Here is a 15,884-nt window from a genome sequence, read left to right on the forward strand (position 1 = left end):
GTATGAGATAAGCAAGGCTTGTCTGAATTTCAATTCTTAGCTCCAATCATGTACATAAGGTTTAATGCAAAAAAGAAGCAAATATAAAAGTGGTTTCTAAGCCAAATTCTTCATCATTTGCTATCACTTATATATATATATACTCTTTCTCAGTCCTTATGTTACTTATTAGATTCCCTTGATAAGATTAGGTGTGATGGTCACTATCATCTTCCTTCGGTAAAAGGGATGGGATGATGATGGTACAAAATGAGATGGTTGGGGGCAGAGAGGAACTCGGAGAGAATAAATATTTAATACCAGATAATATAAGTAACACTTCTCACCCTAACTCAATGGGGAAAGAATACCAACTGGTAACTTAGAAACCCTTGAAAGTCATTAAGGCATATGAAATATATTTCATCATTTCTCATTAGTCACAGGAAGTAATGAAGAGATGTAGAAGGCATCTCAAACCATGTAAAAACAAATGTGTTGCTACACTTCTTGGCCAATGGTGAGAAAATCTAAGCTGAAAGCAGTATATGTGTCAGAAATGAATGTACTTGTAGAGTTTCACATTCAGTTGTATACCCACATCCCTCCCTGGGGCAGCCAACAAGGAGCACCACGGAGGCGGGACAAGGCAGTGAGAGGCCTTGGCGTATAGACCACCATGTTATCTCCTTCCCCTGTATTTGCCTTTTTATGAGCTCTTTACTTACAGTAGCTCATTACACCATCCATTAGACTGGTACTTGAAAGTACTTGACTTAAGAAGGAAAGACAGTGTTTTAATTTTTTATTACATCAGCATGACTTAGGGTTCTTTGAGAAGGTTTATTTTATAAGACATTAATTTCAATCTTTTCTGTATTTTCAGCATGACGTTTCTGAATTCTTATTATGTGTGAAACTTAAAATCCTTAGTAATTGGGGACACCCGAAGTATACTTGTTTATATAGATTCAGGGTTCATGGCACCCCAAGAGATGACACCTAGAAGAACTGGTACAGAAGGCCATGACCACAGGTCCAAAATATTCAAGTGATTCCCTTAGGTTACACCACACCTATAGGAATCAAAAATCAGGAGTGAGAAAGAAACCTCCAAGTAGTTCCTACCTGCCAGTAAAAAGTGAATGAATTTTACTAATAAAAAATGTGAAAGTAAATTCAATCTCTCTGCGTTACTGTGCTTTTTAAAAAAAAAAAATTTAGCTTCAGGGCATGTGGGATCTTAGTTCCCCAACCAGGGATCGAACCCACACCCCCTGCAGTGGAAGCACAGAGTCTTAACCACTGGACCGCTAGGGAAGTCCCATGTTAGTGTAGCTTCTGAGGATGAATCATGTTGTTGAAGCACTGAAAAATGAGTTTGCATTTAGAAGAAGATGGTATTTTTCAACAGTCTTTCACATAATAGCATCTTTGCCTTCATTTATTATTCATCCATACCAGGAATGGATGTTTGCTGTTACCACTGTTATTTAACACTGATCTGGATACACTGTCAGTGCAATTAGAGAAGCTAATAAAATTAGAGGTAAAAATTAGTGAGGAAGTCTGACCGTGACTAATTTGCAGATGACTTGATGAATTCCTTGAAATGCAATAAATTCGATTAAAAAATACATTACAAACACAGATGGAGACAAAATTATCATATATAAATCAAAATCATTCATAAATGCAAACTACAACCAGTAAGAGGATATAATTTACAAAAGCCACAACAAAGAGTTTAAAAAATCAAATGAAAGAATTAAACTGTATGAAGAGCCAATGAAAGAGAAGTGGATAATGAAAAAAAGACTTCAATAAATGGAAAGACATAACTCATCTGTGGATACAAAAATTTCACTGTCAAGAAGTCAGTTCTCTCTAAATTGATCTACAAATTCAATTTGATCTCAATTAAAAGCCAGAAAAAAAATTATGGTATTTATGAGGCAATTATGGAATATTAAGGAATTGTTTTTAAAAACAATATTTAGGTTATTACGGTATTATGATTTTGTTATAACAAAGATTTCTTATCACTTAGATTTATAATATATATTTTAAAATTTACAAATGAAATGATATACCTGGGATATGTTTCAAAATAATATAGGAGGAAATGGGTGGGAGAATAAATGAAAAAGATTGGTCATGAAATGATCACTGAAGTCAGGTGTTGGTCCACAAGGTTTCACTTAATACTATTCTGTCTATTTATATATGTTTGAAATTTTCAGTTTTAGAAAGGTTTAAAAAGATTAAAACACATATGCATAAGAAACCAAAGGGTTGTGTTTTCAACCAAACTGACTCTAAAGTTTCCATGGAAATATAAACTTAGTGAGAAGCTAGGAAACCCCTGAAATAAAAACAATCAACAAAGGGAAATAGCTCTAAGACTGTTGTACTGTGATTTACAGTAAGAAATATACATTTGTTTTTCTTCCCAGTTTATGGTGCAGAGCTCCTAAAACCCTTGGAATTTCCTGAGCATAAGAGTGATCAAGGTGTCTTTTGTTGTGTCAGTGAGGTGACTTTTGGAAAGGATGGGGGCTGGTTGCCAGGAGAACCAACCACTGAATAGAAGGTTGGAAATTTCAGTCTCAACCCTTGACATCTAGGGACAGGAGAGGAGCTGGAGGCTGAATTGAATGCCAAAGGCCAGTGATTAAATCAAATCAATCATGCTTATGTAAGACACCTTCATAAAAATCCAAAAGGATGGGGTTTGGAGAGCTTCCGGTTTGGTGAACCCATGGAGATTAGGGAACAGTGGCCAGCTCTGAGGCAGTAGGGAAGCTTTGAGCCCCTTCATCATGCCTTGCTCTATTCATTGCTTCCATTTGGCTGTTCCTGAGTTACATCCTTTTATAATAAACCAGTGAGTAAAATGTTTCTCTTGCAACTAGTAAATAATTTAACTAGTAATGATTCTCTTGAGTTCTGTGAGTGGCTCTGGCAAAACATTCAAATCCAAGGAGGGGATCATGGTACTCCAATTCACAGCCAGTTGATCAGAAGCACGGGTGACATCTGGACCGTGACCGTCATCTGAATGGGGTGGGGGGGCCAGTCTTGTGGGACCTGTGGGGTCTGACGCTCTCTCCAGGTAGGTAGTGTCAGACTTGAATCATAGGACACTCAGCTGGTCTTGGAGAATTTCTTGGGGTGGGGGAGAAAGCCCCACACATTGGAATTGGTGTCCCAGAATTATTAATGACATAGATATAAATAATTTAAACTGTGTGACACTGGAACATTGACAGACCAATGGAACAAACAAAAAACTCTGTTTCTGATATTCAGAAATAGATTAATATCTATGTCAGAACATAGTATATATGATAAAGGTGGCATCTCAAAAGGGATGGGAAAAAACAAATGGCTTGGAACAATTATCTCCTCGTTAAGAAAAGAACATTGCATCCATACTTCTCAGTGTGCAACATGATGAATTCCCAATATGGGAAAAGATTTACAGGTGTAACAAAACCATAAAAAAACATAAAAATACAACAAGAAAACTTGGAAAAACTCCCGTATGGCATTGGATAGAGGAACACCTTTCTGAATATGACTCAGACTTCAGGAGTCACAAAAGAAAAAAAAATAAGTTCTACTACATCAAAACGAAACACAGGAGCCACCCAACAAACGTGGGTCTTCCCCCCTCCTGGGTGGAGGAGCCCCCTTCTCGGAGCCCCAGCCCCAAGCACTGTACCTGACACTTCTAACAGGCTCCACAGATGTCAATTTTTTAAATTATGAAATGTATTGAAGTATTTTTCCTTTAACATCTAAAAGACGAGAAGAGTCTTCGAAGAACTGTTTAAGCAAAACCCACCCTTAAACTAGTATAATTCTCGAAAGACATTCACTCATGCCACCTCTGCAGTATGCTTTCCCTCATTTTACAGTTTTCCCATGTAAAAGAAAAAAAAAAGACAAATATTGCCCATCAGGACTGATGCAGGACCTCTGAGCTATGCCAGTATCTTTCCCCTTGGGTAATTTTTCCAACATTAACTGGTAACTACAGGACTGCAAATAGCCTTCCCCTGGGACTGTAGGGGGAAGCAGGCACCTGACAGACATTGGCAGATGCAGCTTTGGGTGACAGCTACTAAATGCATGATACTTATCTAGGTGGAGTTTACCATCTCTGCAGCTATAAAAAGGTTAGTTCCTTACTTCCAACTCCACACCCTGACTGATGTTTTGTATGCTTCACTCATTGTATTTCCGTTTTCAAGATGAGGGCATTTCCTTGCACAATAAACAAACATAATGAATAACATCAACACTGCTCCCCGGATCTTATAATCATATACATTAGAAGACTATGTATTAGCTAGACCAACAACAATATGACTATACATTGCATTAGAAAACTCAGTACCACACAGGCTTCTAGAGAGCTCTGGTGACCTCATTCCTTGCCTTCAAAACGTCTGGAAGAAATGTAGGGAAGTAGTGTCAATATATTTAATTATCAATACTGAAATTATTGAATTATATTTTTTTTCTAAGAAGCATGCAAAGAGTCCATTTTTATTGATTTATAATCATATTATCATATGGATTATGACCTTCATAAATAAAGATGGATCCAGGATGGCATGCCTCTCTGAGAGATGGTGCGGCACAGAGCAAGCCGCAGCAAAAAGGTCCAAAAGACTGAAGCAAGACACAGCCCCATTAGTGTAATGAAATTCAACTCAGTTCATTAAGTATGTATTGATTATCAACTAATACCTGTAATTAGAGAGATATCAAAATATAAATTAGTTTACTTTGGTAAAATTGATCCAAATACATTTCTAATCATTTCAAATGCTTCAAGCTTGCCAATTTTCCCTGTACCAAGACTATTATCTAGTTTCTGGACCACCAGTCTTTGCTACTTTTTCAAGAATGGGAACCAAGTAACAATAGCACTTGAGTCCTAATGACAGGCTTAGCCTGAATTATTAATTTGCCAAACCTATTTAAGAAAACTGCAAGAAAACATAAGATTCCTGTTATCTTTCAAGAAAAGATCATTGCAACTTAATTTTATATCTGTTGGGTCAAAATTCCCTATATTATTTGGGCCTTTGTGCAGAATGTATACTCACGTATCTTCTTAGGAAGTTTAAAAAAATTTTTTTTTTTTAATTCACGAACTGTACTTCTTTTTTTAAAAAATTAATTAATTAATTAATTAATTTTTGGCTGTGCTGGGTCTTCGTTTCTGTGCGAGGACCTTCTCCAGTTGCGGCCAGCAGGGGCCACTCTTCATCGTGGTGCGCAGGCCTCTCACCATCGCGGCCTCCCTCGTTGCAGCGCACAGGCTCCAGACACGCAGGCTCAGCAATTGTGGCTCATGGGCCCAGTCGCTCCGCGGCATGTGGGATCTTCCCAGACCAGGGCTCGAACCCGTGTCCCCTGCATTAGCAGGCAGACTCTCAACCACTGCGCCACCAGGGAAGCCCCTTTTTTGGTTAATATTGCCACAGAGCTTTAATTTTTTTCCTCTTGAACAAAACAACTCATTATCCATGCTTAGACAATTTTCCCCACAACACCCAACGCCATTGATGTTGTTATGACTAAACAAATCGTTTTTTTTTTATTTTATGGCAAAAAATTAAGTGATTTGAAGTAAATATCAATACATTATGAAACACTGTTTACAAAGCTTACTTAGTATTTAATCATATTCATGACCTCCATAGCAACCATCTCATTTAATGATTTATCTATTTTAAAATTAACTTATGAAGTACTAAAAAGCATGTTTTGTTACTAAAAAATTTAAATGTGACATTAATCACGTTTGGCTTGGCAAACACTTGTAACAATGTAGATTGGAGTCTACCTTCATGTTATAGTCTTAAAATAGGTAAAACTGCTTGTAATTTTCGTATTTTGCACTTTTAAAATGATCTGTTATTACTGTTTATCATACCTTGATTCTATACACCAAGGTAAAAACAAGGTTGTAGATTTCTACTTGCAAAGCACATTAAAAATAAAACATTCTTAACATGGACAATCTTGCCTCTGAAAAACCAAGTTGGAGACAATTGTTCTATTTCTCCTTTTGTTTTTCAAAATTCTACCACATCATTTATATTATTTGTGCTGTCAGATTTTTAAAAATTAATTAATTTGTGGCTGCGTTGGGTCTTTGTTGCTGCACAGGGGCTTTTGGTGTGGTACATGCGGGCTTCTCACTGCGGTGGCTTCTCTTGTTGCAGAGCGCCAGCTCTAGGCGTGCGGGCTTCAGTAGTTGTGGCACGCGGGCTCAGTAGTTGCGGTGCGTGGGCTCTAGGGAGCACTGGCTCAGTAGTTGTGGCACATGGGCTTAGCTGCTCTATGGCATGTGGGATCTTCCCGGACTAGGGCTCGAACCCGTGGCCCCTGCATTGGCAGGCAGCTTCTTAACCACTGCGCCACCAGGGAAGCCCCTATGCTGTGAGATTTTTTTTAACAGGCTCTGGTGAAGTTCATCTTGAGATAAGCCTACAGAATTACCACTTAACATTAGTGCTCTTTAAACATCCTGTGGTTTGCACACTTTAAAAGTTTAAATTTGAAACAATTTCACAGCATCATCCAACGTGGTCCTGCACCGCTGAGATACTAGTGCGAACGTCTGAGCCGAGGGAGGTTCTAAAGCTCCCCTACCCCAGAGAGGTGTGTATTTAAGCGGTAACTCTACTCAATACTTTATAAATAAGGGATTGATTTTATTTCTCATGTTGTAAAAGAGAATTGGAAATAAGGATCACGGAGCTCAAACTTCAAATCGTCAGAACCACTTCCGGTACCTGCGGGCGGAGGACGCGTCACTTCCGGCAGAGGTCGCGTCACCCCAGGGGCGCGACCGGAAAGCCCTCCTCCCCTCCGCGGGCGCGCGTCCGGCCGAGCCAGGCGGAACCCAGGCCTGCGGTGGCGTTTCCGGCGGGCCCCGTAAGGCTGGGGTCCCTGGAGTCGGCCGCCTACGGGCGCCCCGCACGGGCTGCGTCACGCCATGAAGTTTCGGGCTAAGCTTGTGGATGCGGCCTGTCTGAACAACTTCACGCGTGAGTGGGGGCCGCGTCGGCCCCGGGCGGCGGGGAGGAGGGCAGAGGGGAGGGCGGGAGGCCCGGAAGGGGCAGTGCTTGCGGCCGGGGCCCCGCGAGGAAGACGGGGGCGCGCTGGCCTGGCGGGCCGCTGGAGGATGGGGCGGGCGCAGGTGCCGAGGGTTGTCCCTGAAGCTTGAGTCCTATCTCGTGGCTTTTCTTAACCCGGCCGCTGGCGGCACAGACACCTTTATCTGGCGCAGACCGCCCTTCACAGCCCGGCCCCGTTGGTTTCCCCGCCCCCTGCGGCGCCTGGCCCTGCCCCGATCGCTGCAGCACCCGGGGGCCCCGAGTGGACGTGGGAGGGATGAAGGCGCCAGTAGGCGCCAGTTCACTTACGAATCTAGGTTTCCTTATTCCAGCCCTGATGGCTGGTGATGCGAACCGCACAGGGTTGTTGGGAGGCTGGCGTGACCTCAGCGGCATTAAAGCCTTCCCGGTGGGTACCAGCGTAAACGTGATTCTCCCACCGGCAAGCTCGTCGGGCTGAACTGGGAGTCCTGCGAGCTAAGTTAGCGTCTGGGATACTTGGCGTGCTTCTTAGTAATTCCTTACTCGAATCCTTCTTTGTAGGAGTCAGTAACATGATAGCCAAGCTTGCCAAAACCTGCACTCTGCGCATCAGCCCGGATAAGTTGAACTTCGTCCTCTCGGACAAGGTGGCCAATGGAGGGGTGAGCATGTGGTGTGAGCTGGAACAGGTGAGCGGAGGCTCTGAGAGGCCTGCAAACCGCCCCCACCCCCGCCGGCCACGAATGCCGCCCGAAAGAGCACAGATGCCCCCCCATTTTTCTTCCCTTAGGAGAACTTCTTCAGCGAATTTCAAATGGAAGGTGTCTCCGCAGAAAACAATGCGATTTATTTAGAGCTAACATCGGAAAATTTATCTCGAGCCTTGAAAACTGCCCAGAATGCCCGAGCCTTGAAAATCAAGCTGACTAATAAACACTTTCCCTGCCTCACAGTTTCTGTAGACCTGGTGAGTACGACGGGAGCGTTTCTGAAACTTCCCAGAGGATTCAAAAGTAGTTATAAGCCTAGGCTTTCTAACTATGTGGAAAGCTAATTGGTTTTATTAAAATGAAAGATCTGCACATCAGTATTTGTTTTCCATTGGAGTCAGGTCCTCCTCATATTTAAATAGCATTGTGATCCCATAATATTCAACGAGGATACTGCTTTTCCTATGAAATAGCACTTCTGCATCTTTCTTCTCATATCTGCATATCCCAGCATCTCCATTTCTTTTACTGGTTTTGTCACCTAGTCTAGAAACCATGGTTTCTCTCCATTTTCACTTTTGAAGCATTTGTGTGTCCCTCCCTTCTCCCACGGCTCTGCTGCTAACACCTTTAGAATGACCTCTGGTTTTCGAGGAATACATCTTTCTTCCATGCTACTACCAGATGAATCCAATGCGCAGCTCTCTTCAGGACACGTGTACCCCACAGGCTGTCACTGCTCACAGAATGAAGTTCACGTTTCCAGCTTACTGTCCGAAGCCCTTCATGTGTGGCCCAACCCATTGTAGAGCCAAATTGCAAACACTTGCCCTCCGAGTGGTTCCCCAGGTGTGTCCCGTTCTTTCCCAACTCCCAGGCTTTGGTGATGCTGGGTCTTCTCCTTGGAGTCTCTCCTCTTACTCTTTGAAGCCTTAACTTCCTTTAGCACCAATGCTGCCTCTTCCCTGGCCTTCCCTCATCCTGGCACCTCTCCTCCTTATGTGATTTGTGGACTTTATTTTTCGGGTGAGTGTTGTATTCAGTTTAATGCTCTTTATGGAAGAGGATTTCTCAACTTTTTTTTTAATTGAAGTATAGTTGATTTACAACATTGTGTTAATTTCTGCCATACAGCAAAGTGACTCAGTTATACATATGTATGCATTCTTGTTTTTAATATTCTTTTCCATTATGGTTTATCTCAGGGTATTGAATATGGTTCCCTGTGCTATACAGTAGCACCTTGTTGTTTATCCATTCTGTATGTAATAGTTTGCATCTGCTAACCCCAAACTCCCAGTCCATCCGTCCCCCACCCACTCTCCCCCTTGGCAACCACAAGCCTGTGCTCTATGTCTGTGAGTCTGTTTCTGTTTCGAAGGTAGATTCATTTGTGTTATGTTTTAGATTCCACATATAAGTGATATCATATGGTATTTGTCTTCCTCTTTCTGATTTAGTATGATAATCTCTAGGTCCATCCATGTTGCTGCAATGGCATTATTTCATTCTTTTTTTATGGCTGAGTATTATAACACTGAATGTTTATATATACCACATGTTCTTTATCCATTCATCTATCGATGGACATTTAGGTTGTTTCCATGTCCTGGCTATTGTAAATAGTGCTGCTATGAACATATGGGTGCATGCATCTTTTTGGATTATAGTTTTGTCTGGGTATATTTCCGGGGGTGGGATTGCTGGGTCATATGGTAATTCTGTTTTTAGTATTGTGAGGAACCTCCATACTGTTCTCCGTAGTGGCTGCACCAACTTACATTCCCACCAGCAGTGTAGGAGAGTTCCCTTTTCTCCCCACCCTCTCCAGCATTTGTTATTTGTAGATTTTTTAACGATGGCCATTCTGCCTGGTGTGAGGTGTTACCTCATTGTAGTATATTTTGAAAATTAATCCCTTGTCGGTCACATCATTTGCATATATTTTATCCTATTCTGTGGGTTGTCTTTTTGTTTTGTTTATGGTTTCCTTTGCTGTGCAAAATCTTGTAAGTTTGATTAGGTCTCATTTGTTTGTTTTTGTTTCTATTTCTATTGCCTTGGGAGACTGACCTAAGAAAATGTTGCTACGATTTATGTTGGAGAATGTTTTGCATATGCTCTTTTCTAGGAGTTTTATGGTGTCACGTCTTACATTTAAGTCTTTAAGCCATTTTGAGTTTATTTTTGTGTATGCCATGAGGGTGTGTTCTAACTTCATTGATTTACATGCAGCTGTCCAAGTTTCCCAGCACCACTTGCTGAAGGAACTGTCTTTTTCCCATTGTATATTCTTGCCTCCTTTGTCACAAAGATTGACTGTAGGTGTGTGGGTTTATTTCTGGGCTCTCTATTCTGTTCCATTGATCCATATGGCTTTTTTTTGTGTCAGTACCATGCTGTTTTGGTTACGGTAGCTTTGTAGTATTGTCTGAAGTCTGGGAGGGTTATGCCTCCTGCTTTGTTCTTCTTCCTCAGGATTGCTTTGGCAATTCTGGGTCTTTTATGGTTCCATATGAATTTTAGAGTTATTTGTTCTAGTTCTGTGAAAAATGTCATGGGTAATTTGATAGGGTTTGCATTAAATCTGTAGATTGCTTTGCTTAGTATGGCCATTTTAGCAGTATTAATTCTTCCAATCCAAGAGCATGAGATATCTTTCCATTTCTTTGAATCATCTTTAATTACCTTTATTAATGTCTTATAGTTCTCAGCATGTAAGTCTTTCACCTCCTTGGTCAGGTTTATTCCTAAGTATTTTATTGTATTTTTCTTTGATGTGATTTTAAAAGAGTCTTTTTTTTTTTCTTTTTTACTTTCTCTTTCTGATATTTCATTGTTAGTGTAAAGAAATGCAACAGATTTCTGTATGTTAATCTTGTATCCTGCTACCTTGCTGAATTCATTTATCAGTTCTAGTAGTTTTTGTCAAGTCTTTAGGATTTTCTATATGTAGCCTCATGCCATCTACATATAATGACAGTTTTGCCTTTTCCCTTCCAATTTGGATGCCTTTTATTTCTTTTTCTTGTTTGATTGCCATGGCTAACGCTTCCAGTAATATGTTGAATAGACGTGGTGAGAGTGGGCATCCTTGTATTTATCTAGATTTTAGTGGATGGGCTTTCAGCTTTTCACTCTTACTATATTGGCTATGGGTTTGTCATAAATAGCTTTTGTTATGTTGAGATATGTTCCCTCTATACCCACTTTGGTAAGAGTTTTTATCATGAATGGATGTTGAATTTTGTCAAATGCTTTTTCTGCATCCATTGAGATGATCATGTGGTTTTTGTCTTTTCTTTTGTTCTTTTTTAAATTTTTTTAATTTTTAATTTTTTTTCATTTTTGGCTGCGCTGCGTGGCATGCAGTATCTTAGTTCCCTGACCAGGATCAAACCCATGCCCCTACAGTGGAAGCACGGAGTCTTAACCACTGGACCACCAGGGAAGTCCCAGTCTTTTCTTTTGTTGATGTGGTGTATAACATCAGTTTGCATATGTTGAACCATCCTTGTTAACTTGGGATGAATCCCACTTGGTCATGGTGTCTGATTTTTTTACATGTTGTTGGATTCGGTTTGCTAATATTTTGTTGAGAATTTTTGCATCTATGTTCATCAAAGATATCGGCCTGTAATTTTCATTTTTGCTGGTATCTTTGTCTGGTTTTGGTATTGGGTTGATGGTGGCTTAATAGAATGCTTTTGGGAGTGTTCCCTCCTCTTCAATCTTTTGGAAGAGTTTGAGAAGGATCCGTAAAAGTTCTTCTTTGTATGTTTGGTAGAATTTGCCTGTGAAGCCATCTGGTCCTTGACTTTTGTTTGTAGGGAATTTTTTTTATTACAGATTCTATTTCACTTCTAGTGATCAGTCTGTTCAAATTATTGATTTCTTCTTGATTCAACTTTTGGTGGGCTGTATGTTTCTCGAAACTTGTCCATTTCCTCTAGGTTGTCCAATTTGTTCAAATATAATTGTTCATAGCATTCTCTTATGGTTTTTTCTGCAGTATCAGTTGATAGTTCTCCTTTTTCATTTCTTATTTTGTTTGGTTTCTCTCTCTTTCCTTGGTGATCCTTGCCAGACGTTTGTCAATTTTGTTTACCCTTTCAAAGAACCAGCTCTTGGCTTTATTGATTTTTTTCTTTTTTTTTTTTTTATAAATTTATTTATTGATTTATTTTTGGCTGCATTGGGTCTTTGTTGCTGCACTTGGGCTTGTCATTGCGGTGGCTTCTCTTATTGCAGAGCATGGGCTCTAGGCGCGGGCTTCAGTAGTTGTGGCTTGCTGGCTTCAATAGTTGTGGCACACGGGCTTAGTTGCTCCGTGGCATGTGGGATCTTCCTGGACCAGGGATCGAACCTGTGTCCCTTGCATTGGCAGGTGGATTCTTAACCACTGAGCCACCAGGGAAGCCCCTTTTTCTATTTTTTTATCTCTATTTTATGTATTTCCCCTCTGATCTTTATTATTTCCTTCCTTCTGCAGACTTTAGGTGTTGTTCTTTTTTTTGAATCTTTTAGGCAGTAGATTAGGTTGTTTATTTGAGATTATTCTTGTTTTTTGAGGAAGGCCTGTATTGCTATGAACTTCCAAGAACTGCTTTTGCTGCATCCTTAGATTTTGTATGGTTGTGTTTTCATTGTCATTTGTCTCAAGGTATTTTTAAATTTCATTCTTGATTTCCTTCTTGACCCATTGGTTTCTTAGTAGCATAGTTTAGTCTCCATGTGATTGTTTTTTTCTCATTTCTTTTGCTGTGGTTGATTTCTGTTTTCATGCCATTGTGGTCAGAAAAGATGCTTGAAATAATGTCTGTGCTCTTAAATTTGTTGAGGTTTGTTTTGTGCCCTAGTATGTGGTCAGTCCTAAAGAATGTTCCATGTGCATTTGAAAAGAATGTGTATTCTTTTTTTTTTAACGTAATGTCCCAAAAATAACAATTAAGTCTAACTGTTCTATTGTATCATTTAGGATCTCTGTTGCCTTATTGATTTTCTGTCTCAAAGAGCTGTCTACTGATGCAAGTGGGGTGTTAAAGTCTCCTACTATTATTGTATTCCTGTCAGTTTCTTCCTTTATGTTTGTTAGTATTTGTTTTATGTATTTGGGGGCTCTGATATTAGTTGCATATATGTTGATGAGTATAAAATCCTCCTCTTGTATTGATCCTTTTATCATTATATACTGTCCTTATTTATCCTTCTTTATGGCCTTTGTTTTAAAGTCTATCTTGTCTGATACGAGTAGTGCGACTGCCACTTTCTTGTCAATTCCGTTTCCATGAAATACCTTTTTCCATTCCCTCACTTTCAATCTTTGTGTTTCTTTTGCCCTGAAGTGGGTCTCTAGTGTTTTTTTTGGCCACACCGTACCATGCTGTGTGCGGGATCTTAGTTCCCAACCAGGGATTGAACCTGTGCCCCCTGTAGTGGAAGCACAGAGCCTTAACCACTGGACTGCCAGGGAAGTCCCTGAAGTGGGTCTCTTGTAGGCAGCATATTGCAGGCTCTTCTTTTTTATCCAGTCCACCACTCTGTCTTTTGATTGGAGCATTTAGTCCATTGACATTTGAGGAAATTATTGATAAATATGTATTTATTGCCATTTTAAACCTTGTTTTCCAATTGATCTTGTGTTTCTTCTTTGTTCCTTTATTTCTCTTCTTGTTTTTCTTTTTGTGGTTTGATTCCTTTTATTTTATGCTTGTGTTCTGTTCTTTTTGGTTTTTGTGAATCTATTGTATGTTGTTGATTTGTGGTTACCCTGTTTTTCAAGTATGTTAACCCCTTCCTATATCTACTTGCTTTAGACTGATAGTCATTGTAGGCTCAAACAGATTTAAAAAAAAAAAAATCTTCATTTTCTAATTCTCCTCCCCTGCGTTTTATGGGTCTGACGTCCTCTTTTACATCTTTATGTTTATTCTTTTGTAGTTTGTTGTGGTTATCATTGCTTTCACAAATAGATTTAAAATTTTTTTTTTCTTTTTAATCTGTATATTGGCTTAAGTGATTTACTTTCCATTTGTTGTTCCCTCTTTGGTATAGCTTGTTGCTTCTTTTATACTTAGAGAAGACCTTTCAATATTTCTTTTAGGATAGGTTTAGTATCACTGTATTCTTTCAGATTTTGCTTGTCTGAGAAATTTTTCTCCTCCTATTCTAAATGATAATCTTGCTGGGTAGAGAGAGTATTCTAGGTTGCAGACTTTTTTCCCTTTCAAGACTTTGAATATATTTTGCCACTCCCTTCTGGCCTGCAACATTTCCGTAGTGAAATCAGCTGATAGCCTTATGGGGGTTCCCTTGTAATTAACTCCTTGTTTTTCTCTTGCTGTCTTTAGAATCCTCTCTTTAACTTTTGCCATTTTAATTATGTCTCGGTGTACGTCTGTTTGGGTTCATCTTATTTGGGACCCTCTGTGCTTCCTGTACCTGGATATATGTATCCTTCTTTAGGTTTGGGAAGCTTTCAGCCATAATTTCTTCAAAACATTTTCGATCCACTTTTCTCTTTCTTCTCCTTCTGGAATCCGTATTATGCATTGATTGGCATGCTTTATATTATCCCATAGATCTCTTATCTTGCTTTCATTTTTTTTTTTCTTTTGGCTTTCTGTCTGCTGTTCTGATTGAGTGATTTCCATTATTCTATCTTCCAGCTCACTTATTCTTTCTTCTGTGTTATTCATTCTGTTATTCGTTGCCTTTAGCTCAGCTTTCATCTCAGCAAATTAATTTTGTAATTTTTCTTGGCTCCTCCTTATTGTCTCTAGTTCTTTTTTACGGTAATCTGCACTTCTGTCAAAAGCCTTTCTTTGGGTGGACCCGGGAGGGCTGAGTTCCCGTAGCGTGGGCATCTGTCTGCTGCAGCTTCCTCCGTGTGCGGAAATGGTTGTTTTGAAAAAAAAAAAAAAAAAAAAAGCCTTTTTAATTCCTTCACTATTATTATTACCACCTTTTTGAACTTTTTCTCTGTTCGACTGAAGAAGTCTGTTTCATTGTTTGTTCCTTCGGGGAATTCTCTCTTGGTCTTTTAACTGGGAGTGGTTCCTCTGCTTCTTCACTTTACTTGTATTTCTCTTTCTCTGAGTTTAGGAGAAACAGTTACCACCTGTGGTCTTAGAAGGCTGTTTATATGCGGGAGCATCCCTGTGTAGCTTGTATAGGTTTAATATTTTTGGTGCGAGGGCTGCTTTTAGCGTGGATGCCTTTTGCCTCTCCTCAGCACGCGTTGGCCACTCTCCCCTTGATGGGAGTGTGCAGATGTGGTGTCTTTTGCACGTTCCTGGAGCCGCAACCGTGAGGGCAGCGGGTGCCCCTCCTGGAGCTCTCAGCAGCGGCGGCGGCGGGCGCCTGCCCACCCAGAGCCCACAACAGCAGCTCGTGTGTATTCCCAGAGCCTGCAGCAGCTTGCACGTGCTCCTGGAGCCTGCGACGGCAGTGGCAGCCGGCGCCCACTCCCGACACGCAGCGGCAGCGGTGGCTCACGCCCGCCCCAGGAGCTCACATAGGTGGTGTTGTGCTGCCGGAGAGTGCGCGTGCACGTGGAAAGAAGCTCCGGTGGCGGCCCCACCCCTCCCGTCACGTCCTCCAGCAGTGGCACATTGCCTCTCCGGCGGGCCCAGGTGCACCCTTGGTCATGGCCACACCACACTCCAGCCCCTTCAGGCAGCCCACCCCAGTCCTCTCCCCGGGCCTGAGCTCCGAAGCCTGCGCTTCAGCACCCAGCCCCCACCCGCCCCAGCGGACACGTGTCTCAGGCTGGGCAGTGCAGGGCGGTGGCATCTCCCGTCTGTGCAGGTCTCTCTCCATTCTGCCTTCTGTAAACTGGTTGCTGGATTCTCCTCCAAGGTTCCACAGCTCCCCCTCTGTCCAGGCTGATCTCCCTGCCTGTGAGGGGACATCCAGGGTGTGGGCACCTTTCCTCTTTCACAGCTCCCTCCCTGGGGTGCAGGCCCCATCCCAATTCCTCTCTCTCTCTTTTTTTTTTTTTTCTTTTGTCCTACCCAGTTGCGTGGAGGTTTCCTTGCCCTTTCTGAAGCCTGAGGCCTTCTGCCAG

At 41.2% G+C, this 15,884-nt stretch overlaps 2 protein-coding genes across 26 annotated transcripts in view; both read left to right on the forward strand.

Moving 5' to 3' along the window:
• The window catches only part of SUN3 (Sad1 and UNC84 domain containing 3), a 38,015-nt gene extending 37,030 nt beyond the window's left edge, over positions 1 to 985 (forward strand). The window contains exon 10 of the mRNA XM_007178354.2: positions 866 to 985. Coding sequence (XP_007178416.2) covers positions 866 to 985 — 120 coding nt within the window. The remainder of the gene's footprint in view (positions 1 to 865) is intronic.
• Positions 986 to 6,869: 5,884 nt separating this feature from the next.
• Positions 6,870 to 15,884, forward strand: part of HUS1 (HUS1 checkpoint clamp component) — a 34,348-nt gene continuing 25,333 nt past the window's right edge. For 23 of the 25 annotated variants that reach the window (XR_009008810.1, XR_009008815.1, XR_009008817.1 and 20 more), the window contains exons 1-3: positions 6,870 to 7,055; positions 7,668 to 7,795; positions 7,897 to 8,073. Coding sequence is in view for 5 of the 25 variants with exons in the window: in XM_057549878.1 (XP_057405861.1) it covers positions 7,004 to 7,055; positions 7,668 to 7,795; positions 7,897 to 8,073 (357 nt within the window). In the remaining 20 variants the exon portion in view is untranslated. Of the gene's footprint in view, positions 7,056 to 7,152; positions 7,208 to 7,466; positions 7,534 to 7,667; positions 7,796 to 7,896; positions 8,074 to 15,884 lie in introns of those variants that run through there. The other 2 variants (XM_007178356.2, XM_007178355.2) reach the window with 2 other exon arrangements.

This window comes from Balaenoptera acutorostrata, chromosome 7 (genome assembly GCF_949987535.1).
Source record: "Balaenoptera acutorostrata chromosome 7, mBalAcu1.1, whole genome shotgun sequence".
In the NCBI taxonomy this organism is placed as follows: Eukaryota; Metazoa; Chordata; class Mammalia; order Artiodactyla; family Balaenopteridae; genus Balaenoptera; species Balaenoptera acutorostrata.